Below are 27,937 nucleotides of genomic sequence, written 5' to 3' on the forward strand. Positions count from 1 at the left end.
ATGAAAAAAAAACCGTTTCAAACTGCAAGTTTCTGGAAACATTACTGTTATAATCTCAGTGTAAACTACAAAACTTGAATTTTTAAAAACGGTGACATCATGCGTATGTGTATTGTATGTTCAGTCTATAGGCGAGTAGTGTTTCTGTACAAACGCCTCGTTCGAATACTTCCCTACTATCTAGTATGCGAAAAACAGTACGCCAAAAGAGTTATATCGGAATACATTAGAAAAACAGTAGGCGAAAGGTCTCCAACTCCCGCCGAGATTCGAAAGTACGCAATCGATGGACGCTTTACTATCCCATGAGGCCATGGGAGAGGATTTATAAATGACAGTGAAGCGGCGCAACTGATGCTGGTAGGTCATGTGACAGAAACAACATAGCGGATGTAGTACGTCCAAATTTACCTCCCACATTCATACTATAAGTACATACTTTTTTAACAGTTGCGAAGTAAATTCAAATTCAAAAGTAGTATCTACTCAGGGCAGGGGCCACTTACACGACACTGTTGGCAACTAAATCCGTACAATTCTAATGCAATTTGGTCATTCATTTACACAACAACAGTGTTTTGGGGACTAGAAAACGTAAACATTTAAAAACGGGATTCAAAGTGCAAGTTTTTGACAACTATACCGTTATCGTCTCCGTGTAAAACGGAAAACGGTCATGCGCATGTATATTATGTGTTCAGTCTATAAGCGCGTAGTTTTCCTTATCATCGCCATATACTGGCCTGGCATGAATAACAGCGCTTGAGTCATTTTCGCAGATCCAAACTAGAATCGTTTGGACAACGGTGTCACCTGTACGCAAAAAACATTTCCGCTCTTAGTACATCATTGTCATTGTGTAAGTATGTGATTTCGAACCTAGCGAAAGTGACATTGCTAACTACTGGCCTGGCATGAATAATACAGTGTTTTTATACGTTTTGACGACATTGTCTGTACGCGAAACTTTTCAAAAACGCAAAGACTTTTCCGTTTTTAGTACATCATAGTCCTTTAAATGTACCGTTAGAAATATTGCCTTGGCAACTAACTGAAATAAAGTACGTTTAGAAGTTAAAGCGCTAAAATGACTAGAACTGAAATAAAAATAAAAGATATTACTAAAAAACTAAAGTTAATTCACCCTTCGCCGCAAGTTTGATTGACAGGCGACCTGACCAATCACATCGCCGAATCTGCCGTTCAAAAGCTCAAAGCAGAGTTAGTACCGGTAGATTAACGTTGGCGGACTTGAACTTGGAAAAACGGTGTGTACTGACGTCTTTCCGCTGTTGAAACAACATTTCTTTTAGTGTTCATTCATGTTTATTTCGTGCTTATCAATGAACTAGAAGGAAGAGATAATCGGCTCACGAGCAGCTTTAACTGAGGCGCTACCAGCGATCACGACACATTAAAGAGCCACAAAACGCTAATTATTGTTTAAATTTCTTTAAAAAATGAACATTTCAAAGTTGAGACTTTGTTTCATTTCAAAAGTAACCTGCTCTGTCCTGTCTGTCGGCATGTTGTCAGTGTCCTCTTTGCTCCGCGATGTATTTTCTCCACGTGAGAACGTGTGTGGTGTGAGAGCGCCATGGCTGTCGGACATAGCAACAGTAACTAAAGGGGCGGGTCTGAAACAATGCATATAAATAAGGTTTCAAGTCTGCTTCACACTGTGCATCTACATCATTGAACTGAACTTTAATGTCAGCTGTATTTCTTCACAGAATGCGGAGTTTATTCTCTATAGCGCTCGTGCTGCTGGTGGTGTTGATGATCACCGTGGAAGCCAGTATGAAGAAAAAAGGTTCTTATCCTTTACAAAACAATGCAATGCACATTCTTTTTGTGTGACACCATTAATAACCGTTCTCTATTTTGCGACAGAAAAGGGCAAAGAGCCCAAAGCAGATGCTGAGTGCAGCGAATGGCTGTATGGGAAATGTGTGCCCAACAGCGGCGACTGTGGCGCTGGCATTCGGGAGGCGACCTGCAACGAACAGACAAAGAAAACCAAGTGCAAGTCCCATGCAACTGGAAGAAGGACTTTGGCGGTAAGAAGTTATACATACGAATCAAACAAATGCATTTCGACAGGCCACTCATTCTAATTCGTTCTTTGTTTTAAGCTGACTGCAAGTACAAGTTTGGTCGTTGGGCCGAATGTGACACTACTACAGGAACCAGAAGCAGGTCTGGGACATTGAAGAAGGCACTGTTCAACGCTGAATGCCAGACCACCATTAAAGTGTCCAAACCTTGCACCCAAAAGACCCCCAAACCCAAGGGAGGCGAGAAGAAGAAAGGAAAAGGGAAGGAAAACTAACTTGAAGACCACCCCAACTGCCCACTCAGTGGTACATTCCTATGTGACACTCCCAAATCCTCCAAAAGATGAATGCTGAGAGGAAAAAAAAAAAACTGTTAGCCCTACCTATTGTTTTTATTTCCACTTTCTCCGTTTTGTAATTAGTAAATGTATGTGTCTATGCTGTTGTAATTTGATCTCTGTAGCGAATTTTTAATTGTAATTGACTTTGCATGTAAAAAAAAATAGGCCGCAGCAAATCTGTTGTCTAACAAATTGTCTTTACTAAAGAGGAAAACCCTAATTACAGCCCTGAAAGAAAGTATTTGTTACAACAAATCGAATTGAAGACGATTGCTGTACTTTATAATGTTTAAACGAACACAGCTCCTGGCAGTAACGGCCTACATAAAGTATCTATGTTTATAAATGTTTATGTTTTTAGATTTGATCGATGTACAATCAAATTTACAACACTAACTGATTACTTCTACAGGTTGTGAATAAATGAAAGTGTATTTTCAATAATACTTTCTGGTGCCTTTTTAAAAAACAACAATTTTACACTTATTTGTTCAAGACTACTTATAATGTCAAGTCTTATAGTTGGCACGTGCAATTGTAATGATGTTACGATTGACGACACGACTTACACAAACGTGTTTTTTTACTCAATTATTGTGAAAACGGTAACCGTCTTACAAACTTAAAAATTACTTAGCGACATATCATACAGAACTATGGAAGCTTGCTTCTGTCAGATAAAAAATCACAATTCAGACTTTTTTCGTGCAATTGTGAGTTCATATTTCGCAATTTTTCAGATTTTCCCCTCACAACGAGTTACACGTTATAAAGTCAAAATTGCAATATAATCTCGGAATTACGAATTATAGTCGCAATTATGACTTTATAACTCGCAAGTCTGACTTTATAACTCGCAATTCTGACTTTATAACACGCAATTCTGACCTTATAACTCGTAATTCTGACTATATATCTTGCAATTCTGACATTATAACTCGCAATTCTGACCTTATAACTCGGAATTCTGACTATATATCTTGCAATTCTGACTTTATAACTCGCAATTCTGACTATATAACTCGCAATTCTGACTTTATATCTTGCAATTCTGACTTTATAACTCGCAATTCTGACTATATAACTCGCAATTCTGACTTTATATCTTGCAATTCTGACTTTATAACTCGCAATTCTGACTATATAACTCGCAATTCTGACTTTATAACTCGCAATTCTGACTATATAACTCGCAATTCTGACTTTATATCTTGCAATTCTGACTTTATATCTTGCAATTCTGACTATATAACTCGCAATTCTGACTTTATAACTCACAATTCTGACTTTATATCTTGCAATTCTGACACTATAACTCGCAATTCTGACATATCTCTCAATTCTGACTTTATAACTCATAATTCTGTCTATATCGCAATTCTGACACTATAACTCGCAATTCTGACTATAATTCGCAATTGACTTCTCAGAATTGCAAGTTTCTCTCACAATTCTGACTTTATAACTCACAATGAGAAAAAAGTAAATTGCAAGTTCAAAATCAGAATTGTGAGATATAAATTCGAAATTGTGAGATAAAAAGTCACAATTGTTTTGAACTGTTTTATTCCATGGAGGAAACAAGCTTCCATACAGAACAAATGCAATTTCAACGAAGTGTTAATTTTCACTTTTCGCTTTAGTAAACCACCATCAAAATAAGAATCAGTGTCTTCTCTAATTTATTGCATTGATTTACATATTTACATACAACTATTTACATAAAAATGCATTTGCGAACAACGTAAAACAACTTTACGATACGAATGCATGCAGCATCAGCAACATGATAAACACTGAACACTTTATTTACACTAGTAAACCAACACAGTGCTCATAAAAATAAGAATGCATTCGCAAACAGCTTAAAATCTTCTTTACGATATTTCATACAGTTGTACATGAAATGCTTGCGATATCAGCATGACAAAACATCCATAACCTCAACCAACACATTTTGTTTCACTTTTGCCTCTGGTAAAACTGCTTCAAAGTCACAATGTTTTAGCAAATCATGGTCATTCGTTGGTTGGTCAGGGGACTGAAGATTTGATAGTCCAGCTCATTTTAACGTCAGATTTTTGAACTTGCACATCAAGAGTCGTTTAAAGGTTCTTTTGAACGTGGCGTTGCAGAGCGCGTAGCATACTGGATTAACCGTGCTGTTGACGTAACACAGAAAGTAGCCCACCATCCAAAGAATTTCAGGGACACACCAGCGGCAGAAGGTACCAATCAGAACCATAACGCTATAGGGCGTCCAGGTGACGATGAAGGCTAGAAGAACGGCAAGGACGGTCTTTGTCACTTTCCTCTCTCTCAGAGCCTTTCGTCTGGCATTCTTGCAGATGACCTTAGATGTTTGCCGCTGAACCTGAACGGTAGTATGGTTTGGAAAACAGTGAGGTTGCGTTGTCCTGCAAGCGTCTGTCAAGCTCTTCGCTCTCAAGGTTTCTGCATCCAGCCCTCGGTCTTCCGCACAGGCATCAGGGCTTGAATCCAGGGAGTAATCCGTTTTGCTGAACTCTTCGGAAGGCATGCTGCAGAGTCGCTCGCTTCTAACAAGGTCCGAATCTCGTTTAAACGAACACGTTTCTTCTGGTTTAATGTCAATCACTAGGTCAGGGTTTGTGGTAGATGTTCCTCCACTTGTCTTGGATTGTTTCAGCAAGTTTGCGGATTCAGGCTTCAACTTACAAACCCGTCTCTGACTGGCTAGGGATATCCGCGTGTACAGTACCGTCATTATTACAACAGGAATGTAGAATGCTGGGATGGTGGTTGCCAGGGTTACAGCAGGGTTAGCAAGGAGCAGGATGTAACATTGTCCCTCCAGGACGTTGCGTCGGTCCCTCCCAGCTTGCCAAAGCAGGATGGCTGGCGCCCAGAGAAGCAGAGACTGCAACCAAGCGGCAGCAATCATGACCCCTGCCCACCTTGCGGTACGTTTGGTTGGGTAACTCAGAGGACGGGTAACGCAGAAGTACCGGTCAAAGCAGATCAGAAGGAGGTTCATCACCGAGGCGTTACTGACCACGTAATCCACAACCAACCACAAGTCGCACATCTGCGGTCCCAAAGGCCAGTATCCCTTCACGGCGTAAACAATGTAGAGATTCATGGAGAACACACCGACGATAAGGTCTGAACAAGCAAGACTAAAAAGGAAGTGATTGTTGATGGTGCGAAGATTACGGTTGACTTTGATTGAAAGCAGAACCAGGACATTGCCCAGGACTGTTAGAAGGCTGATGCAGCTAGTGATAAGTATGATGACGACCACCCCAAAAGTCCCGAAAGCACGACGTGGTCTTCCCGGCACCAAGTATGATTCTTCGGGCATGCTACTGTTGAGCATGCTGGGGGAACTTGTGAAGGAGCCTGCGACAAGAAAACGGACATAACTCATAAACTAAGTCAACTTGACATGAGCAAAACAACTTGAAACTGAACATTATTGACAGTATATATTACTCTTCAAATGTTGATACACAAAAATATCTAATGCATAAAAAATTAAGACTTCAATTCATGACTCTCATCAGCAAACTTACCATTGAAAACGAACCATTCAACGTTCCTTGACAAAACGACAGATCCAGCCTCCATGATCTCCTGCTCCGTCTGAATGAGAGAACGACTGGGAGGACTTTTAATTCCTCAAACAGTAACACCCATCCTCACCTTCCGAACACATAACCAGGAACAAGTTATCCAACCTCTTTGGGCTGTTTCAATAATACACTGAATTTACTGGAAGATGATGATCAAGGTAATGTGGAAGGATTGTATTACTGCCGAATTCCTCCTGGTTTCGTGCAGCCTCTTTCAAGCATGTTCCTGTCATCTAAAGAGGAAGGCAGCGGTTACATAACAGAATCTAATTACCTGAGCTGTAATGCAGCTCCACAGCCGTTTCGGGTCTTTTTAATTTCATTACAATTCTATTATAATATTTGATTAGCTTTTTCTCAATTTCATATAAATATCTTACGCGGAGCAACAAATTACAGATGTTTACAAATGTAATGTTGTAATGAGGATGCTGGGACTGTAAAGGCCTGTTCACACCAAGGATGATAAAGATATAGGGTTATACTAAGGTGTCATTGTTACAGTGTAATTATATATTTAAGTACTGAGTAATATTAACTAACAACATGTACTTACTATAGGTTTAGGGTAGGATTAAGGTTTGATTGAGGGTTAGTTACTTGCAATTATGCATAATTTTACTATGGTAAGTACACTGTAAACCGGAATAACTTGCAGATATTTTGTAATAATACATTTTAATTGCTCTGAACTTGAAATATTTGAGTAAGCCAATTCATACATTTCACTTAAAAATATCATGTAATCTCAAATCACAAATTTTTGCAGTAGAAACTTGACTAGCTTTAACTAGCTAATTCAATAAATCCCACCTTGCTAATTAGTTACACAATGCTTTGGTAGCATTAGCATAGCACTTGCTGAATGAGGACAGCACATTTAACAAACTAAGCTCATGATAGTAACCTATATTAAAAAAAAACCCAACATAAACTCATCTGAACTAGCATAAAACATTAAACACTACTAAATCTCACACTTAACGTTAATCTTGCACAAAAAAAGCATTTAATAACATTTAATTTTGTCATTTACTGTCGCTTTTGAGTGTCATGGCAAAGCATGCTGGTAAATAGATATCTCAGCCCAGTTTCGGTTAAATTTAAGTTAGTCTAAATTAGAAGAAACAAGTTCATAAAACTCAAAACAATGAAAATGCAGATTACTTCAAATGTGTCAGTTCTGAGAACTCTGAGAAAGTTCTTAATACTCCAAAAAGTTAATTTGTTTGAACTAATTTGTTTGATTTGAGTTGGCTCTACTCAAACCTGTTGAGCGTTACGGTTTACAGTGTAACATGTAACAAGGACACCAAAAAATGTGTTACCAGATATAGTTCTAAATGCCGTTTCAAGTATAAAAGAATAGTAGAGTCCACACCACAACTATAACGGCACAGATAAACGATATCGTTGAAATAACTTTTAGGGGGAAAAAATTCCAGCTGATGAATGATAAAACCTTGACAGCCTATCAGAATCCATCATAGCTCGAGCATTTAAAGCGGCAGACGACAAAACTGAAGCGCGTTCTTAGGATAAACAGAACAAACTTAGAATAAACAGAACAATATCGTCTGCTGGTGTGGACGCTAATATGGTTATCGTTATAATCATTGTTGTTGGTGTGAATGGGCCTTGAATTTCACAAACATTGCAAGAAGAAAAATATAAGAAAATTTTTGTTAGCATAAAGACAGTTAAGCATATTTAGCCTTATTTATTAAGCCTACATTAAGAAATATTTTTTTTCCCTTAAATTCTCACTACCTTTTTCAAATTTTTCTCAAATTCTCATTACCATAATTGGTCCAAATATATTTTAAGATATTTTTTTGTATTGTGTGTTTTTGTGACCTTTTTTTTTTTTTGCGTAAATGTGCTTAAATGTTGTGAAAATTGTCAAGATACAAATAAACCTAAAATTAAAAAAACAACAATAAATATTATAAAATATAGTATTATAAAAATAAGAAAAAAAATTGCAGAGAGCAATTATAGAAATGAGAATTTGGGAAATATATGCTTAATTGTTGTGGAAATTGGCAAGATACAAATAAACCTAAAATTAAAAACTACAATAAATATTATAAAATATAGTTTTATACAAATAAGAAAAAAATATGCCCAGACCGATTACAGTAACGAGAATTTGGGGAAAATATGCTTAATTGTCATTACAGTAATAGGCCTCTTTACTATCAAGTTATTGAAATTTCTTAATTTTTTTTAAGGTGATTATCATTGCTGTAGTAGAGTTTTTTTTTTTTCACAACATTACAGTAAAAGAAGATCACACAAATTACTTCAGTTCAAGAATAACAAATGCTATTAATTTTGTATTGATATTATGGGGAAAAAATATGGCCTGTATAGGTTTGAGACAGGTTTAATGAGATTCACTGTATTATAATTAATAAAAAATAATAATTAATAATAAATAACGTCAAAAACAACTGAATTAATTTCCATATTCCCATTTTATTAAAACTCTCATAATCGTCATTACCACAGGATCTTTGGTGTCCCACGAAATTCTTTTACAACACCTAATCCTCATTTTCACTAAATAAAGAACCAACTACACATTTATGGTAAGTCATAACAACACACCCCTCTTGTCTGGGCAAAAGAGGAAGTTGAATTCTGGTCTTTTCCACTATCATGACTTCAGCTAAGGTACCGATCCAGCAGTGAAAAGCATATACATAACCACACATCCAACAAGAACACAGTTACACAGTTAAAATGTCACACTTTCGGTCGCCGTCAACTATTCTCGTCCAAACACATAAATTGTCCTAAAAGTCTAAAACAAACCCTGCATGAAGTGACTCATAATAATAAGGTGTGCATATGGTCAAAAATGAGATGTGTCCTTAAATGATGGTACAAGATTTTTAGCATATTCTCAAATGGAGTTTAAAAGTAAAAAGGTCCTTTTTTCTTATCATAGATGCATTTTTTTTAAAACCAGGATTGCATTTGTCATTCACACAAAGAGTAAAATAAATAATCGAAATGACAGCCAACACAACCAGACTTTCCAATATTTCTACCAATTACTAAAACACTCAACATTCAAAAGGCTTATGAAGGAGCTATTCTGGTATTGTCGGCTTTTGTGGTTCAGTAAGGAGAAGACTCCCCAAGGCACTGAACTCATGGGAAAACACCAAATGGTACGCGGTTTCCGAGAGGTTCCTCAGCTGCCATCGCTTGCTATGAGACCACAATCCAACTACATCCACAAACCATTCCTATAATGGGGACCGTTTTTTACAAAAAAAGCTAATTCAAGCCAAGCAGCTAAAATAAAATAATAATCATTTTTATAAATGCTTGTTAACGAAAGGCCTGTGCATATGCAAATGCATTGACAACTCTTCGCTAGAGTTGACCAATCGTACACGAGAATCTAAACAAGCACAATAGAAGTCACAAGGCAAGTATGTCATCCAAAAAACAAAACAAAAATACACCCCGAAATATGGATTTAAGTTTTTTCTTCTTGATTTATCATCTCTACATTTACAATGCTACATTTATTTATAATAAAACTCTGTAGGTTCAGTGGCGGACACTCACAGACATACACATCCACACGTACACGCATACAAACAGTGCCCGTCCTCAGTGACTCTCAGCAGTGTGCGCGCTTATAGGGCCGCCACTCTCCTAAGTGACGAAAAATGCTTTTTTTATGGGTTATTCAAGTGTTTATTGTACATAATCCAGATCGAAGAAAGAGATATGTCTGGTTTATTGTCTGTAACATTATTCTCGGTGCAGTTTGGAAATGGAAAATGGTGCTTAAGTGCAATCACTTGTCATTTGTCTCCTACGCATCATAAGAGGCGTGTTGTGTTTGGTAGAATGGAATGAAACCCTTAGCCAATCGGTTGATTGGCAGCTGAATTGCGCAAAACTTATTACGTTTTAAGCATTAAAATCTGGCACAAGAACTGTAATGGTCTTGCATTTTGTTTCTGAGTGAAGGTATTTCTGAGAAATCACATATGTAGGATTCGTACAAATGCATCGGGAATTTAAAATCGCAAAAACCGCGACTGCGAACTGACCCATACACGCAATTAACAGCACAAAAGCCCAATAAAAACTGCTCAGCGTACCAAAAATGTCACTTAAATGTGCATGTGCGTTCGACAGCCTACATGCTCATTTGCTTAAGCCCCGCCTTCCGCATTCAGCTTCAGCCCGCCTCCTCGTTTACAAGCTCTGGAACTGGACACGCATGCAGATATGAGAGATCTCAACCGGCGTGAGGGTTCTTGAACTGCTTTTTCTATCCAATGGACAATTACAGACAACATGCTTTCAAAAGTGTATTGTTCAAACGACAAGATAAATAAATTCAAATTAAAAACCATCATAAAATTCGCCATTTGGACGTTTAGTGGGACACGCGCACAAGTCTTTCCAGTCTGAGAACTTCAGAGCAGATGTTGTTCTAGACACTGATCAACCGGATGACTGGAAATCACATTATCGAACACAAAAAAAAAACAATCACGTCAAGCATAATTCTCTGAATTTGAACACAAAAACCGTTAGAGGATGTTGAGAGAGTTAGTGTTAAGAGTCTTTACTGCTTTACAGTTCCTCAAACCGAAAACAGACCCCACGGGATCTAAAGGAATCGGTAAGGACACGCCCCCCAGCCTCAACTGGCACTTCGATTGGCTGACGATTTATCCTGGAGCTTGAAAGGGTGGTTAACTACAACCGTGTAATTCCGTACTGCAGTACAGGAAGGATTCAAGTATGATGTCCTTTCTCGCATGGAATGATGCAATGTCAGACTCAACCTTGAAAGGAAGAAAAATTATAACTTAAGTGCAACGCGCAAGTGCAATAATGATGCTTCCCCAAAGCGAGAATCTGTTGTTTTGACAGAAAGGGTGAGGTTGAGGCCTCCTGGTGAAGGAGACGGCATGAAAAACTTGGCACTCATTCATTCCCAAATAAGGCCAGAGTGGGAGGAGTCAGAACTGAGGCTCCGCCCCAAACATTATGTTCTGTCACTGTAACAAAGGGTCTACCACGAAATGCTCCAGCACCATGCAGACCAGTTTTAAGATGTCCATCTGAAAGAAAACCAGATGCAAGACTATCTGCCGTACAGGTCATCAGGATAATCCCGGCTCCGGCTTTGACTGTAGCCGCTATGGTCATTGTTATTGTTGTTGCTACGGTTGGACATATTCAAACCGCTTGGGGGTGGGTGGTGTTGCACGACACCGGCTTGACGATCGCCAAACAAGTCCGGCTCGACCATAGGAGACACCCTCGCGACCTCAGAGCGAGTTGTAAACGGTGCCGGAAGTGGGGCTCTGCTGGACCCTGATGGCCCAGGAGCTTCTAGAGAGTCTACCAAGGGTTCCGTGTGAAAAAGAGTCGGGATAGCGAGTCCAGCGGGCGTTTCCGCGGTTGGGTTTCCCACCTGAGTCGTCCTGACCGAGGTCTGCGAGCCGCGGTGAATCCGATGGCTGACCACGATGTTGTTTCCAAAGCCGCCCATCGAGGCCATAGTAGTGCTGCGTTCCCGCTGGACCACGGCCGTCATTCCTCCTTCCGCCATTAGGCGGCGGATCCGAGACAGTGCATCTTCTCCCGGACCGGGCTCGGCTGATGAATCCGCTAAGATAAACCAGACACTCATATCAGATAACAGCAAAACAAACAAAACGAGACTGCATTAATTTCAGAACATGGAAAATTAGTGGGCAGACATAATACGCAAGACTGCCGAAGAAAGCAAACATAATTAAGATGAGTAATTTATTTATGATAATTATGTGTTATCTCAAAAGCCAAGTAATGTGAAGCACACACACACACACGTATGGTTTTGGTTGACCAAAGAAAAAAAACCAACCCAACAACAATTAGGTCTTAGCAAGTTATCTATTATCTCTCCATGTGTGCACACTGGGGCCCATTAAATCGAGAAAACGAGGGTGCAAATTAAATTAGACCAGCTAACAGCAGGTAATAAAGCACTTGAAACAGTAATAACAGTGTAAAGCCCTCAGTAGAACACAACACAGATCTCGGAGAGGTCAGTTCAATCAATTTCACTCCATTACCTGTGTCAAACGACAGAGGAAGAGACCGGATGAGAAAGAGTGAGACAAAGCATTTACCGTGATATGTGGCGGGCAAGTTGGTCTGGTTCAGCGCTCCCTCTGAAACCGATGCCTGAACCGGTGTGTGTAACAGTGTGTGTGTCATCTCTGGGTGTGTGTGTCTCTCAGTGCTGGTGCTGGCCATCTGAACCACTGCAAGAGTAACACATTTGGCAGCTCTGAGTGGACATAATCAATATTACTTAACCTGGTTACAGAGAAATTAACTGGAGCGTTATAGATATCCGTTAGAATCACTGTGGCCTTGAGCAAGAGCACTGCAGGTCTGTCATTGGTGCCATTACGGCTGGGCGATATATATTTAATCTTCAAAATGAATTAACTGGAAATATAATAAATGAAGATCAAATTGATTATGTGACTATTAAGTTTAATAAAAATGTTAAAACAGTCAACTTTAATGAATCACTCAATGTTCAAAGAAGAAAATCAAGTGTAATTCATGTATTAAAATCATTTATTTTAGTAAAAATATATAGAAGATCTAAAATTTAAGATCACATTTAATACTGTGAATAAAAGTTTTAGGATTTAAAAAGAAACAAAGAAAAGTTATGACAAAAAAAAGGACAAACAAAATACTAAACAAATTATGAAAATCGTGTTTGAGAGATTGTTTTAATAATCTGGAACACAAATTTAAAAAAATTAATTGAAAGAAAATCATATACTGGTCATATAGACCCCACTGAATATGTAGATATACACTGATCAGGCATAACATTATTGTATTGGTCCCCCATTTGCTGCCAAAAAAGCCCTGACCCGTCGCGGCATGGACTCCACTAGTCCCCTAAAGGTGTCACACACACCCGGCCATCCACGTGATGTTAGAAAACATGATTCATCAGACCAGGCCACCTTCTTCCATTGTTCCGTTGTCCCGTTCTGATGCTCACGTGCCCACTGTTGGCGCTTTCAGCGGTGGACAGCCCATGACCCTGTTGCCGGTTCACCACTGTTCCTTCCTTGGAGCACTTTTGATAGATACTGACCACTACAGACCGGGAACACCCCACAAGAGCTGCAGTTTTGCAGATGCTCTGACCCAGTCGTCTAGCCATCACAATTTGGCTCTTGTCAAACTCGCTCAAATCCTTACGCTTACGCTCTAACACATCAACTTTGAGGACAAAATGTTCACTTGCTGCCTAATATATCCCACCCCCTAACAGGTCCCGTGATGAAGAGATCATCAGTGTTATTAACTTCACCTGTCATAATGTTATGCCTGATGATTGTGTATATTCCTGTTTAGTTTTTATGTACATATATAAATAAAATAATTTCATGTCATTATGTTGATTTATTAAAAATATATATTTTTAGCTACATTTTTACTGTATAATAGTTTTTGTTTTAACACTTTGGGGCTCTTCAGTCATTTCTGACCCAAATTCTTTTTAAATAAAAAATTTAAAAAATCGTAGCTTCATTGGAATGGTCCGAAACTTGGTGACTTTATTGGTACTTGGTATATGAACACCCAAAACAATTGGGGACAGGATTTGAAAAGTCTAAGTGGTGGTAAAAAAAATAGTCACACTCAGGACCTTCGGGTCAAAAATGACCCCCATAGGAAATGAATGGGAAATTGGCAAAAATATGAAAATACAGAGTTTTTTTGTGCATACAATCTACAAATCAGCCAGGATGCAGAAAAAAAGGACTCAACAGTGAAGGGATGAATCTCTAAAACATCAAGAGAGCAAAACAGACAAAAAAAACTCACACACAAAAACACAATTAGCTTTTGGAATGGCACGCGTTAATTTGTGTGTGCGTGTTTTTTTGTGTGTATAAGTGTGTGTGTGTGTGTGTTTTTTTGTCTGTTTTGAACTCTTGATGTTTTAGAGATTCACCCCTTCACTGTTGAGTCCTTTTTTTCTGCATCCTGGCTGATTTGTAGATTGTATGCACAAAAAAACTAATTTCCCATTAATTTCCTATGGGGGTCATTTTTGACCCGAAGGTCCTGAGTGTGACTATTTTTTTTTACGACCACTTAGACTTTTCAAATCCTGTCCCCAATTGTTTTGGGTTTTCATATACCAAGTACCAATAAAGTTACCAAGTTTCGGACCATTCCGATGAAGCTACAATTTTTAAAACATTTTTATAAAACGCAAGATCCACTATAGTGGTAAAAATGTGCTATTGCGTGATAAAAATGCTCAATGTGTCCACCGGATAGCACCGATCTCATTTAAAAAATTGCTTTCATGAGGCCAAGGCTTGACTCTAAAATGAAATACAGCTTTAATCAAAAATTTTAAACAATTATATATACATTTTTTATTATATTCAATGAGAAAAAATGGGTCATAATTATTGCATAAATATTAATTATAAACCATATTATCTCAAAACACCAAAAAAGAAAAGAAAAAATATTATTGAACAAAAATATATTTCATTGATTTTACTCAAATCTTTTTTTATCTTAGGACCTTCGGGTCAAAAATGACCAGGAGGGCGGGATTGAGTGTGACCCATAGATGAAGAACCCCAGAGGGTTAAAAAAGTGGATTTAGTGCAAATTGCATTTATGCAAATATCTTACTGTGTCTGGATGTGTGTGCGTAGGTACTAGCTGCAGGAAGTTCTCTCTCCGTCTGGGTCTCTGCATTCTGCAGTCGCACCACTGGTGTCTGCGTCCCCTGTGAGGTCACAGAAGGCGTGGCCTGACGCGGCTGCAGGCCAATAGCGTTCATAAGGCCCATGTCTCGGTCAAATCTCCAGCCGGACCTGCTCGTCCTATAAGAAATAAACACAAATGAGCATTTTTGGATCCATGAAAAACACTGGACTATGATATAACAAGCTACGACTTGTAAATTCAATTCATTTCTGACCCTGGGCGCTCCACTCCACGGGTTCGGCTGCTGCTGTTGACAGTAAACAAAGAATCCGAGTTCAGATCCGACGGACTGTCTCCATCACTGCGGAAATCACTGACAACAAAACAGATATTTTAGACTACATTATCTTGTTTGCACATCTCAGTAACTTTACTTCAGGTTTTCCATCACCTCAGAGGTAGTCTCAGCCTCAGACGTCACGCCCACAGACTGTTGGCTGAATGTCTGATGCATATGGCACACAAAATTGGAAATACTTCAGGGCTTTCAACGTCGGCACCTGATTGGTTGATTTGATTTATGCCAGACTTGCGTCTCGCACTTTTAACGGAAACAAAGCCGGCGTGAAGCCAAACTCCCTCATGGAAGAAGAACGCCATCGTGTTTACAACTGTGACAGTGAGGGCTTATCAGGATTAACTAAACGTAGGATTTTCAAAAGTATGTGAAGTTCACGGCATAGATTCTTTAAAATATGTCCAAGAGTTTTGCACACCGGTCTGTTGCATTATGGACATCAACTTTAATTTCCACGCCCCTATTGTCTAAGCCTCAGACTTCACATCCATAGAGCGTTGGCTGAATCATCATGATTGGTTAAATTCGACAGGATTTCTGGGAGCAGTGTGTGTCGCATTCTTTAACAGTCCACCTGGAAACAAAGCCGGCGTGAAGCCAAACCCCCTCATGGAAGAAGAACGCCGTCGTGTTTACAACTGTGACAATGAGCGCTTATGATCAACTAAACGCTGGGTTTTCAAAAGTATTGTTGCAGTAAACTTGCACAATGTTCTTGAATTAAAAGTTTCTTAGTCTGTTAACATAGGGACATCGACTTTACATTTTCACGCCCCTAAAACACGACGAAGAACAAAACTAACTTTACATGTCAGTCAGACGTCCTCTTGGGCGGTCCTTGGCCAATGAGAGCTGCGATGGAGTCCAGACCTTCTGCCATCCGTCTGAAGGTCTGTCTATGCGAGACTAACGCTCCTAAATATGCCAATGAGCAAAACAAACGGTGATTGGTTGCTTTAGTCAGTCAAACGTCCTCTTGGGTGGTCCTTGGCCAATGAAAGCAGACCTTCTGCCATCAGTCTGAGGTCTGGTTACGCGAGACTACCCCGTAGGGATTCATTTTGCGATAATGGCTGGGTGATTGTACATTATCCCATTTATAACACAGCTAAATCACCAAATATCTAAATCAATAAATGGACATTAAATATCACATTTCATCATGTGAAGAGTAGGAAACAGCATACAAGATCTATGATCCTATATAGGGCATCGATTGACTGTGACAACGGTCAATTATACAGTTGATTGTAGAACGGCCAATCAGAATCAAGTATTCTTGAAGATCTCGGATTATGCGTTTAAAACCAGGATTTGCCCAAATTACAAAACTGAACAACTGAATGGCAAAGCAGCAATGGAATTATTGTGACATTATTGTGACTCCATCTGTCCGCGTGGGCTGTGATCTGATTATAAACCCATCAGTTTAGGGGAGAATTCCTTGAAAGCGATGAGCTGCAAAAGTCATGGGGCACAGGGGGTAATGTGGCCTGTAACCTTGTTAAAAAACAATAATTGCTTTTTTCCAGTTGAACACCCGGGTTTCCTGCCACTAATGAAGAAGGTAATCTAATGAAAGGCGGCTTCAGGTATCAGTTATTTATTAAAAGTCCTCATAATAGTCCACATCTGAAAACTGACACTGATCTGGGACCAGGAACTCGAGTCACTATTTAATTGATAAAGATGAAGATGATTTATAATGAATCAACTCGAAGTATTTGGCATTTTTAATCAATATTGACACGGGCTCTGGAACACGTTTATGGAAATTACTGGTTGTAAAAACGCAGCTTTTATTGCGCCGTTAAACTGTGTTTGGTTTTATCTGCAATTACCATGGCTCCTGTGCTTCACTGTGGCACTTGTTTTGTTTTTCTTGATGGATGGTGTGGCGTACTGGTTAAAGATCTGGGCTGGGAGCCAAAAAGTTAAGTAGAAGCAATTTGCAAACTATCACTATCATTTGCTCTTTTGCAAAACTTAGCAGTTGACTACAGAGGATGTATGGGGGGCTGTTGATTTAACGTGTTAATTTAATTAAGTAGTTATGGAAAAAATAATGTGTTAAAATAATTAACACATTTAACGCACACACCCATGGTCATCTAACATTTCATGCAGGTGATTTATGACGAATATGAAACAGGGCAATAACTCACTGTGTGATGTAGCCTATAGTATGCAGTTAGAATGTCCTTAAAATTCAGGATATTGGGGCAAAAATGCCCCTGTATGAGTTTGTGTCTCATATATAGGTAAGCAATGTCACATGAGCAACGACTGCAATATCACACAAGTGTTGTTTTTGTCCCGAATAACAAATGTGCAAATGTAATATTATACAACAGTTCAATAATATGAAGTTAATGTTGTGTTATATTTTAGACAAAATATTTTGCCAATGAAAATATTACATATAAAGCCACAGGAGAACTTTTGTGCTTCGCATTTTCAAAAAAATCGGGTGAACCAACGATTCAATGACTCATTTCATAAAGAGAGCCATTTAATTCCGGAATGAATCAACCGTTTGAGCTAATCGAATGAATGAACGACTCAATGATTCAATGAATTACTGATTAAGATGTTTATCGCCACCTACTGGCAGCTTTAGTTTATTATTTAGATGCATTTATGCCACCTCTAGGCTGCTATAAACTGTCCGTAAATATATCGAAATACCAATTCAGATGTAGCTTCTGAAAATTGGCTATAGTAGCTAAATGTTATGTTAATAAATTATGTTGAAACAAATAAGATATTTCTAAAGCTTCTCTTTGTCATGTCTATTGGATGCTTTTCTCAATAATAAACACAATAATTGCAACGCAATTAAAAATAAAAATAATTAAAATGCAAAATTGATGTGTGATTAATTTGATTAATTAATCGGCACATCATGTAATTAATTAGATTAAAAAAAATGAATCGCTTGAAATCCCCAATTTTAAGGCTTCATAGTCGTTTTATTGTGCTACTTTCTTAGATGCCTTTCTTTTGGCCAAAATTTAAAGCAGCAATATATCATATCCTCCAGCCAGAAGAGAACACCATAATGCATTAGATATATATTATATATTTTTACACTACATACAAATATAAAAATGTTAAAACAAGCTATAAATATTAATATTTCATTATACTAAAAAAAGTAGCGATACAAATTGTGTTAATTGACTATTAATATAGTCAATTAACACAATTTGTATCGCTACTTTTTTTAGTATAAAATATACAAAAAAATATTTGTATGCTTTTTTTTAATACTTATTAGAAATTCACACTATTAGCTTATCAACATGCTAACATGCTTAAGCCTCTTGTGCGCTTTGTGTGTTGCTGTATATGTAACTAGTCATGTATGAGGTTCTATTTCAGTTAGGATGTTCCCTTAGAAGGTTTTGGAGTCTCTGTAACAGGTATACTGTAATGGATAAAAACCCTTTGTAAATTAATAACGTGTATATTACTTTGTTTTACGATTTGATAAGGACAATCAAATTTGCTAAGGACTAAAGATATGCATGTGGACCAGATGGTCTACTGGGTGATGGTTGTTTTAGCTGGGTGTTTACTTACACTGGCCTGCAGATGACCAGGTCGCCCTTATTGGTTCCGTAGGCCAATCCCATGCCTGGCTCTGGAAGCCACCGGGCTGAGTTAATACTGACGTGTCTCCTCTGGTCTGGAGCCATGGGGTACACCACATTAAACATCATCTGCAAGATGCCATGAGAAAACAGACCATAAGTGTTAGTCACAGTCCTGAATCAATTTTTATGGCTTTGTTGGGTCTATGAATAATAAACTCACCCAAAATACCAGTTTAAACCTAATCATATTTTTAATAAAAGTTTTTTTTTTTTTTTTTACCTGCACTTATTGATAAATGAGTGGCATTTTCAGGGTCTTACTCTAATGGAGGTCTCGCCTCCGTGTGGCTGCTGCAGACGGAACACTTGCGCCACCATGTGGTCAGTGGTGGGATGGAGCAGGATCCGTCTGGAGGCCAGTCCCACCATCACGTAGCAGCCCATGGGTGAAAGGCTCACAGAGATTGCATTTGGACCTGAAATGCGGGTTTAAAAACAAAATTCAAAGAGGAATTCCTAGCATAAAAAAGCCACTATTTTAAAACTAAGCCAGAATGGTCACAGTGTTAACTGCCGTTATTGGTCTGAATTTTTGGGCGAACTGTTCCTTAACACCAACCGAATCTCTTGGTGTACAGCATTTCTCCAAGATTATGGGGAGCAAGGGAGTAGACGGCCAGGATGCCCTCATCTGCGAAACCCCGCTGACTGCTGGGAATGAACACGGCCAGCAGCTGCCCGTCCGCTGAAATATCACAGCTGGCATCGTTGTAGATCTTACAGTGAGGAACCAACACATTCACAGTGGCTAAGATGAAAAGAAGAAAAAATATGATTAAATAAGATGCACAACAAACATATTAGTAGCTTCTGAAGAAGTTAAAAGTGCTACCTATTCAGATAAAGTCAAGCAAAATCTGATTCATTAGCTCAAAACCAATAGAACTTGGAAGAACGTACCATTGCTGATCTCCGGAAGGTCAAACTTGGTGAAATCCCACCACTGCAGCCTATAAGTGGTGTTGGCAATGTTACTCGCCACAGCTGACTGCCCGTCACCTATAGATGCACCTGCAACAGAGCATTATGGGTAGATCTGTTTAATTCTCTTTAGTTTGTAGTTCGAAAAATGATTCAGAATGCTTCATAAATGAAACAGAATAAGAAAGATGGGAAAGAAAATGAAAAGAAAAATAACTGTTTGCTGTACCTGCTAATACTCTGTTAATAGAGGAGTGAGTGGCCAGGCCTGACTGACCCCTTTCATGGAAAAGTCCAGCATAAGGCAAGTACTCTGGTAACAGGAACCTCCTTCAGACAGAAAATACATGAAGAAATGTTTACATTAATAGGACGTATATACATAAATGCAGCATTGGTGAGCACAAGAGACTTCCGACCCCAAACATGTATGACAGGCAATGTCAAACGTCACATATGACACTGACCGTGGAACAAAGCGCCCGAGTGAGGGAGCCGACATTCGAGCATTGCGGGGCATTCTGTGTCTTGTTCTGTCTCCAGGCTCCCTGTGACAGCAGGAGAAAAGAAATATTAAACTCTTAAAAATCCAAAACCACTAAGATGAAAACATGGATTCACATAACAGTAATGGTAAAGTATTAAGCATGAGTATTATCGGACTCACTCTATGTCCTCATAGTCTCCATCACTGGCTTCCGGTGGAGTGGAGGATGGGTTATTGGACTGGCTTTCAGCTTGAGAGTTTGAGAGCGTCCGTAGGCGATTCTGCAGTGAACGCTGGCGTATGCTTTCTCTCCGAGACAGATATTGGATCATCCTTTGAGCATAATAGGCAGCTGGAGACAGCCTGAGGAGATGTGGGAGAGGGTAAGATGGGTCAAACTCTGAAACTGAAGCCCAATAACCAGCCTTGAGTTTGTACAGGAGTGTAACTGTTTCCAAGCGGGTACCTGGCAGGATCCGGGTATATAGGATGATCTCTGGAGCCAGACATATCGTATCGAGAGAATGGAAACAGCGACGATTCCAACAACCTCCTAATGCAAAAGATGAGAAACAAATAAGGAACAGGAAAGACACTGTAAAGGTGAGGTCGCATTTACTGTTGTTTTACAGGCGAAATCTGGTCATTACAATAGGACTACACACAGTAAGAACAAAAGATTTCCCCATGCAGATTTTGCGACATGTCCAAGTTGGTCATGCAAGTTACCCATGCTGACTAGTAGAAAGCTGAATGGTTTGAAGTGACTTCTGTGAGCTGTGCTTCATACACTGCTACACTATTGACAACTGACCTTTTTTGACTGCAAAATTTTGCTAATGTGAATGCACCTTAAAGGGGTCCTATAATGCCCCTTTTACAATAAGTCTCTGAGTGTGTATGTGAATTTTTCGATCAAAATACGTGCCTTTTTGTGTGTCCCTTTAAATGCAAATGCTCCCGACCCCCCTTTCCAGAAGGGGGCAGGGCTTCAAGAGCTCCTGTGATCATCGATATACATAATAAAGGCTAGATGTCTTACAGCGGAGTCTCTAACGTCATCACCGGCGGCCATCTTGTCACAGGCAGGGCTCTGTGGTACCTGATGTAAGGGCGAGTGATCTGCATGAACACCAATACTCTTATCATACTGAAATCTTGACGGATTTACAAATGGTTTGGTTTCTTACAAACATTATTAACGTGGCTATAATTATGGATGCTTGAACAAATTATTAACAATTTTTCATAAGTATGCAGTATCATAACTACATCTCTGACGTTTATAACAAACCAACCAGTTTGAAAATCGGTCGAAAATAGAGCAAGTTATGGTAATTTAAAAAGTACAAGCACCATGAAAACAATGTTACGAGTGAGCGAGGTGCCTGTGACAAGATGGCCGCCATGTGCGGACGTCGACCTCCATTGGCCAGCAGCGCGGACGAGACATCTAGCCTTTATTATGTATATCTATGGCTCCGATTACCTCATGCACTGAAAAGGTCAGAAACTATTCAGCCTTTTATGTTCAAACTGGAGTCGGACAATGATGGAGAGACTCCATCCAAGAAGTGACAACATGTAGAATGCAACAGGGCGTTTCTGAATGGTTAGTTGATGGATTTATAAAGCTGATGTGTAGTTAACTATCTTTAAGTCATCGATTAGCATGTTCTGACATGATAATCTATAAATTGCTCTTGTGGGAACTATTGTAAGATGCCTTCAGAGCCAGAGAATATCAGCTGCATGAAGATAGAACAGGTAAAGGTCAACTAAACAGGTATGTTTATACTGTTTTGCAATTAATGTGAAAAGACAGATGCAGCTCTATGTGCTCTACTACAACAGCTCTTCCTCTTCTCTGAAGCAGCCCAACATGGCCTCACCCCTTTTGTTGCGTGTTCCTGGGGGCAGGGCTTATGTAAAATCTTAGGGGTAGTGATGTCACTAACCAGTGAAGAAACTCGTTGTAGTCCCTACCAGCCGTTTGTTTTAGTCCTTAAAAGGCGATTTCTTTAAAAGAAAATAGCTCCCTTTGCTTTGAGCGTCGTAACTTGTCTATGATTAACCAGCAACATTACGCACATCAACCAACCCTTTAATAACCTTTTTCTTCCTCACCTCCTGAGTGAGTCCTCGTCCGGATTATCAACAGGCACCTCTGGATTTAAGGCGTCTTGTGCTGCCTCAGACGAAGCGCTGGCCGTTGGCTGCCGGTACACGCTTTCCCACTGCCCCGTCTCCTGATTGTACACCAGACCCATGGGCTGCTGCTCCTGTAGACCAGAGGAGGCCTCGCTCAACTCCATAGGCCTCATCTCAGGGGCTCGGGCTTCCACTCGTGCACCCTGACCCGGGTCCTCAAACGGAGGCACTGAAAGCGGCCAGGATGGCCCGTCTTGAGAAGAGGAGGAAGAAGAGGTCTGACCGGAACGTTCCCAGCGCTGGGTGTCGTGGTTGAAGGTGAGCAGGTTGTGGCACGAACGGCAGCGATTGGGGTGGTTTTGCGAGGGGCCGGCGACTGCGCCTCCATTTCCAGTGTGGGAAGAGCCGTTATGCGAAGGCCCGGGCCGTTCTGTGTCCATGCTACTGTTAAGCAGCTCCTGCATGGGTCCTGGTCCGCCTGCCACCTCTCGACTCCCACCGGGTCGCTCCAACTCCTGCATGCGTTCATATTCCATGAAGTAACGGCTCAGGTTACACTGCAGGACATTGCGTATGGAGGCGGGGTTGTTGCGTTGAGTGTTGTCGTAGAAAGGGTGATGGCCGCTACTAGTGCCATCGTTGGCTCGTCCCCGGATGGGATCCGTGCCAGGCAGCACTAGGCCCCGCCCTTCCGTAGCAGATGTATATATTGGTGATGAAGAGGAACCATCGGGGAACCTGCGCAGAGAGAGGAGATCCATAGAAGAGGAGCTCGTCCTAGGAGGGGGCACCACACCCCTTCCGCCACTGCTTTCAACCCCAATCGCACCTAACCCATGTTCATGTCCTGTGCTCAGCAGACTACCAGACCAATCAGCCCCAGGTAGACGCCCGGGGGCCTCAAGAGAACCGGGTGCCTGTGACCCCAAGGGATCAATAGTCCTAAGAGGCAAGAGACCCCGATGTGTAGAGTTCCCTGCAGTCCCGCTGAACACACTGCTAAAAGCAGAAGGTCGATCCGTGGAGGTGCGGGTCTGGCTGGGGGCGGGCGAAAAGGCGGAAGGGCCCGGCTGAGTCTGTGGTTGAAGCGAATCCGAAGGCTGGAGGCCTGTCGGATTCTGCGTGAATAAGTTCCGCGAGGCGGCACAGCGACTGCACAGGCAGCCCATTCCCAAATGCTGCGTGCAGCCCTGTAAGGCAGGGCGGTCACTCGGTTCCGTCCGCACCGGGTACTGAAACCGAGGTATGCTGGGAGGCTCACGGGGCTCTGGGGTGGGACGGGACTGATCGCCGCCCTGTGCCCCAGAAGAGCGAGAGGACAAGATGTGCAGGAAATTGTGCAGGATGGGCGTGCGACGTACAGGCGGGGAGCGTAGAAGAGACCGTTGGCGGAATAAAGCCATCTCCATACTGTCCATGGGAACTTCAGAGTCATCTTCATTCTACACAAACAGGTAAAACACTCAATGAAATTACATTTATCACTTTCTGAAAAGGGACATTACATTACAGCTATTTGGACAGGGAAAGGGGTCTTTTCTAACCTGCTGGTTGGATGGGTTCACAATAGCGGTCAAAAGATTATGACCTAGAGGATCAAATCTCACCAACCTGGCCAAAAAGAGTGAGGATGAACAATTTTGGGAAAAACATTAATTCATAAAGTCAACATCAACTGGCATTCACAACCTAAAAGTGGGTCAGGACTTTTTATTACACATTAGTGATTATGAAGATAAACATTTTTCCTTTAACATGCTCTGAATCATGCACAATAAGACAGGAACATGCATTAAAAAAGGAAATAAGGTCAATATTTTATTTCATGTTAACCACTATGACAGGATTGCTTCCCCACCGGACACGTTCTGTCTCGCTGGCGGTTTTGACCACAGCAAAAGGTTCTGGTCGGCTCCAGTCCCAGAAGTGAAGTTCGTTGTTGGTGGCGATGAGGAGGAGCTGAGCCGTGGGGTGGAACGCTAGAGAAGCGATGGCAACATTACTCTCTGTGAACCAGCTCTCACTACCACCCTGGGAATAGGGAAAAAACATCCACAATGTTTATTTAAACAGCAAATCCAGGTATTTGTGTAGACGACTTGCAATTTGCCCAGACCAGACAAACTGCTTTGAGCTGCTACTGAACGGTAAGAAAATCAAACAAATTAACACGCAAGATAAGAATGTTTGCTAAAGGGGAAGTTCCGCACATCTTAGGAGGAACTAAAACATTAAACAAGACTGATGCTCACATGCAGGTCCCAAATGCGGACTTCTCCATCAAGGCACCCAGAGGCAACCAGCCCAGGGATGGTGGGGTGAAAGGTCACACACCAAGGTGTGCGTCGATGGCCCACTAAAGAGTGCAGGCACTTTCCTGTTTTCACATCTGTGATGTAGATGTTATGGTTGACGTGGGTTGAGGCCACAAGATTCCTATAAAAAATGTAAATGCAACATCAGACAATGAGGTAAATCACAAGTAATTTAGCTTCTAGACTTTTGTTGTTGTTGAAAATGTTACTGTTACCTATCTGGACTGAAGGCCAACAGGAAGGTTGATCGTGGATTATCCGGCAACTCTACTTTCTGTAGAAATAATTGAGACAATTATATTACACACATTGGTGGATTATGAAGATAAAAAAAATGTATACTATGTATGATTATTATGAATATATAAGAATACACGTACATAATATATTTTCATGCATATACCGTGTATAATATTTATATAATTTATATTCTATATAAATATTTTATATATAAATAACACATTTTTCATAAATATATACATGCATGTGTGTGTGTGTGTGTATTTATAAATACATAATTATACACAGTACACATACATTATGTAAACACAAACGTTTATTTTGGATGTGATTAATCGTGATTAATCGATTTGACAGTATATATAACGATGTCAAACGATTATTCGCATCTAAAATAAGTTTGTTTTGCGCATAATGTGTGTACTGTGGATAATTATTATGTATATTTAAATACACACACATGCAGGTATATTTAAGAAATATTTGCAAGTATATATATATGTATGTATAAATAAATGTAAATAATTCATATATATACATAAATATTTTATATATAAATATTTAAAAAAATCTTAAATATATACATGCATGTGTGTGTATATTTATATATACTAGTGCTAGGGAAAGATTAATTGCGATTAATCGCATCCAAAATAAAAGTTTGTGTTAACATAATATATGTGCTTCTACTGTATAATTATTATGTATATATAAATACACACACGTATGTATATATTTATATATTTGCATGTATATACTGTATATATAAGTTATCTTATATATACAAATATATAAGTATATTTAAGATATATTTATTTATCTTTATATAAATATATATAAAATATATTTAAGAAAATATAAAAATTTGATGCATGCATGCGTATTTATAAATACATGATACATTTTTATTTTGGGTGCGAATAATCACAATTAATTTTTCCCCAGCACTAATTTTTATTTATTTATTTATTTATATATATATATATCAACTGTTAGATTCATATTAAATTAATTTAACAATTAAAATGCTAAATCTGCTAAAAATGCAGGCAACATTTAAAAATCAAGAGCTTGACATGGCAATTTCTTCAATGTAACTGTTCAACTGTGCAAAATTTTGAATTTAGTCCCTTAATACATGTATTATTTTGCACACATTTACATTTATTAATTTTGCAGACGCTGCTAAATGAATAACTGTCAGTGGATGTTATTGTTATTTTTATCGTTATACAAGAAAAACACATACGATGACCAAGATAGGGATTGTTTATACAGTAAAACAGGATTAGTAATATTAATATGGTTACAAAAGATATGGATATCACCCATCCCGATTTTTCAAATGTTTAATTTTCTAAATGTTTTTTATATTCCCCCTTTTTAAACAACAAATATACACAATATAAAACTGGGACCTAAGGATGCTAAAATGCATTTCATTCATTAATTAAAAAAATCTTATGATTAAATCACAATTGATTGGAATAATTGACTGATAGGAAACAGATTTGCCAATTTCAGCTGAAGTGCAAGCCTTTGAATATTCTCTGCTGCTAAAAATTGAATTCATTATTTTGATTCTGAAATCCTGAACTGGTCCGTATAGGAACGTCTGCTGAGTGTAGGCCAGAAAGAACCCTTAGAGACATTAAGGTTGATATCCTACCTGGCTCTGCCATTTCATCCAGCGTGTTCGGTCTTCCACCAGCTGCTGCAGGAGCCGCTGGGTGCCCAGCATGCGAGCTCCTCGCTCTCGACCCGACAGGATCAGCACTGAGTTCCTGTTCTGCACAGCCATTTTTCCTCTCTAGTGCTCCACGGCCCGGCCGGCCTTCCTCGCACACGGGCCGGACACTAACTCAGCAGCACGCCGGCCATGCAGACTGGTGGACGGACACAAAGCTTAAATCAACACACCGCAATCGATAGGTCTGTAACATTTATAATAATCACCGGAGATCTTTTGACAGATCATTCACTGATGAAATAAAAGAGACCAAGATCCAGTCCAGTGTTCATTCCCTGTATTTCTAACACAGAGAGACATGGAACCTAAATGACAGCTTATCTCCAGACAGATATCTGTACAAAACTGACTAATCATGCCGCAAAACCCTTAATTTCAAAGTTTTAACAGTATATGCAAAACCAATATCTCCTGACTACAGCTGTTAAGCAGACACAAAGGTCTGTTATGACTGCAATGGGCCCAACAATCAAGTCCAACAAGGACTCTACCATCTTTTACATGACAGATCAGCTAAAGGAATACCTTATGGGTGTTGAACCATGATATTACACCAAAAATGTACCTTTGATATGGCCATATTATATATTTATGTTGCTGGGGACTATTAAAGCCCTATCAGATGTGCTGAACCATGTAAACAAACAAGGCATTTAAATCCACGCCATGCCAGTGAAATCTTCATTCACATTTGATTAACAGTCAACTGGACACAACAAAACATGGACATAAACAGCATCAATAAACGAAATAAATGTGTTTTCTGGTCGTGTGACTAACAATAACTCAATGCCGTGCCCGCCCAAATATGGAAACTGAACTGAAGCTAGTGTTAGCCACCGTTTATTCGCTATAAACATTCATTTGTTTAAACATATTCTAGTTCTAACAGTCACATAACCACAACTACACTCTAAATGTGTTGAAATGCAGATTAAACCGTGAATCGATATTTTACATACCTGTTCTGTTGTGTTTGTCAGTGAAATGTCATCGAAGGCGCTGTTAGCCTCTTAGCCTGTTAGCCGAAGCTGGATCGTTATTAACCGACCTGGACTGACCACCGACCGATCCGAAGCGCCGAGCAGATTTCATTCATGTCATTTAGGAGTATCTCAATCAAACCGTTTGGATTGTCGTGACATTGAAAGGATGTGTTGGGGTAGCTATAGGAGAAATGATGCTAGCTAACTGTTTTGTGGGTAGCTCGGCGTAGGCAGGCATACTAATCGAGTGAAGACTGCATTGAGCTGCTTTAGGTCGGTTAATCAATTGCAGAGTGGATTGCACCTC

General features: G+C 39.6%; 3 protein-coding genes across 3 annotated transcripts; 1 reads left to right on the forward strand and 2 right to left on the reverse strand.

Moving 5' to 3' along the window:
• Positions 1-11: 11 nt before the first annotated feature.
• mdkb (midkine b) lies at positions 12-2,831 on the forward strand. Its single transcript, XM_079808736.1, is given in 4 exon segments — positions 12-1,813; positions 1,894-2,028; positions 2,031-2,060; positions 2,136-2,831. Coding segments are annotated over 4 exon segments (465 nt in total). The 5' UTR covers positions 12-1,710; the 3' UTR covers positions 2,333-2,831.
• A 1,629-nt stretch (positions 2,832-4,460) lies between these two features.
• On the reverse strand, positions 4,461-6,007 carry chrm4b (cholinergic receptor, muscarinic 4b; the record flags this gene model as incomplete). Its single annotated transcript, XM_079809567.1, has 2 exons — positions 4,461-5,779; positions 5,953-6,007. 2 exons carry the CDS (start codon positions 6,005-6,007, stop codon positions 4,461-4,463), a joined length of 1,374 nt encoding a protein of 457 aa, XP_079665693.1.
• A 2,466-nt stretch (positions 6,008-8,473) lies between these two features.
• ambra1b (autophagy/beclin-1 regulator 1b) lies at positions 8,474-27,878 on the reverse strand. Its single transcript, XM_079810341.1, has 19 exons — positions 27,607-27,878; positions 26,564-26,780; positions 24,870-24,928; positions 24,592-24,775; positions 24,198-24,370; positions 23,884-23,950; positions 22,316-23,781; positions 20,655-20,741; positions 20,369-20,551; positions 20,169-20,249; positions 19,931-20,031; positions 19,681-19,791; positions 19,340-19,528; positions 19,042-19,196; positions 18,707-18,846; positions 15,038-15,136; positions 14,746-14,939; positions 12,180-12,314; positions 8,474-11,673 (listed from the first exon to the last, which is right to left on the reverse strand). Exons 2-19 carry the CDS (start codon positions 26,693-26,695, stop codon positions 11,144-11,146), a joined length of 4,086 nt encoding a protein of 1,361 aa, XP_079666467.1. The 5' UTR covers positions 26,696-26,780; positions 27,607-27,878; the 3' UTR covers positions 8,474-11,143.
• Between the last annotated feature and the right edge of the window lie 59 nt (positions 27,879-27,937).

This window comes from Gobio gobio (assembly GCF_949357685.1).
Source record: "Gobio gobio genome assembly, chromosome: 25".
NCBI classification, from domain to species: domain Eukaryota; kingdom Metazoa; phylum Chordata; class Actinopteri; order Cypriniformes; family Gobionidae; genus Gobio; species Gobio gobio.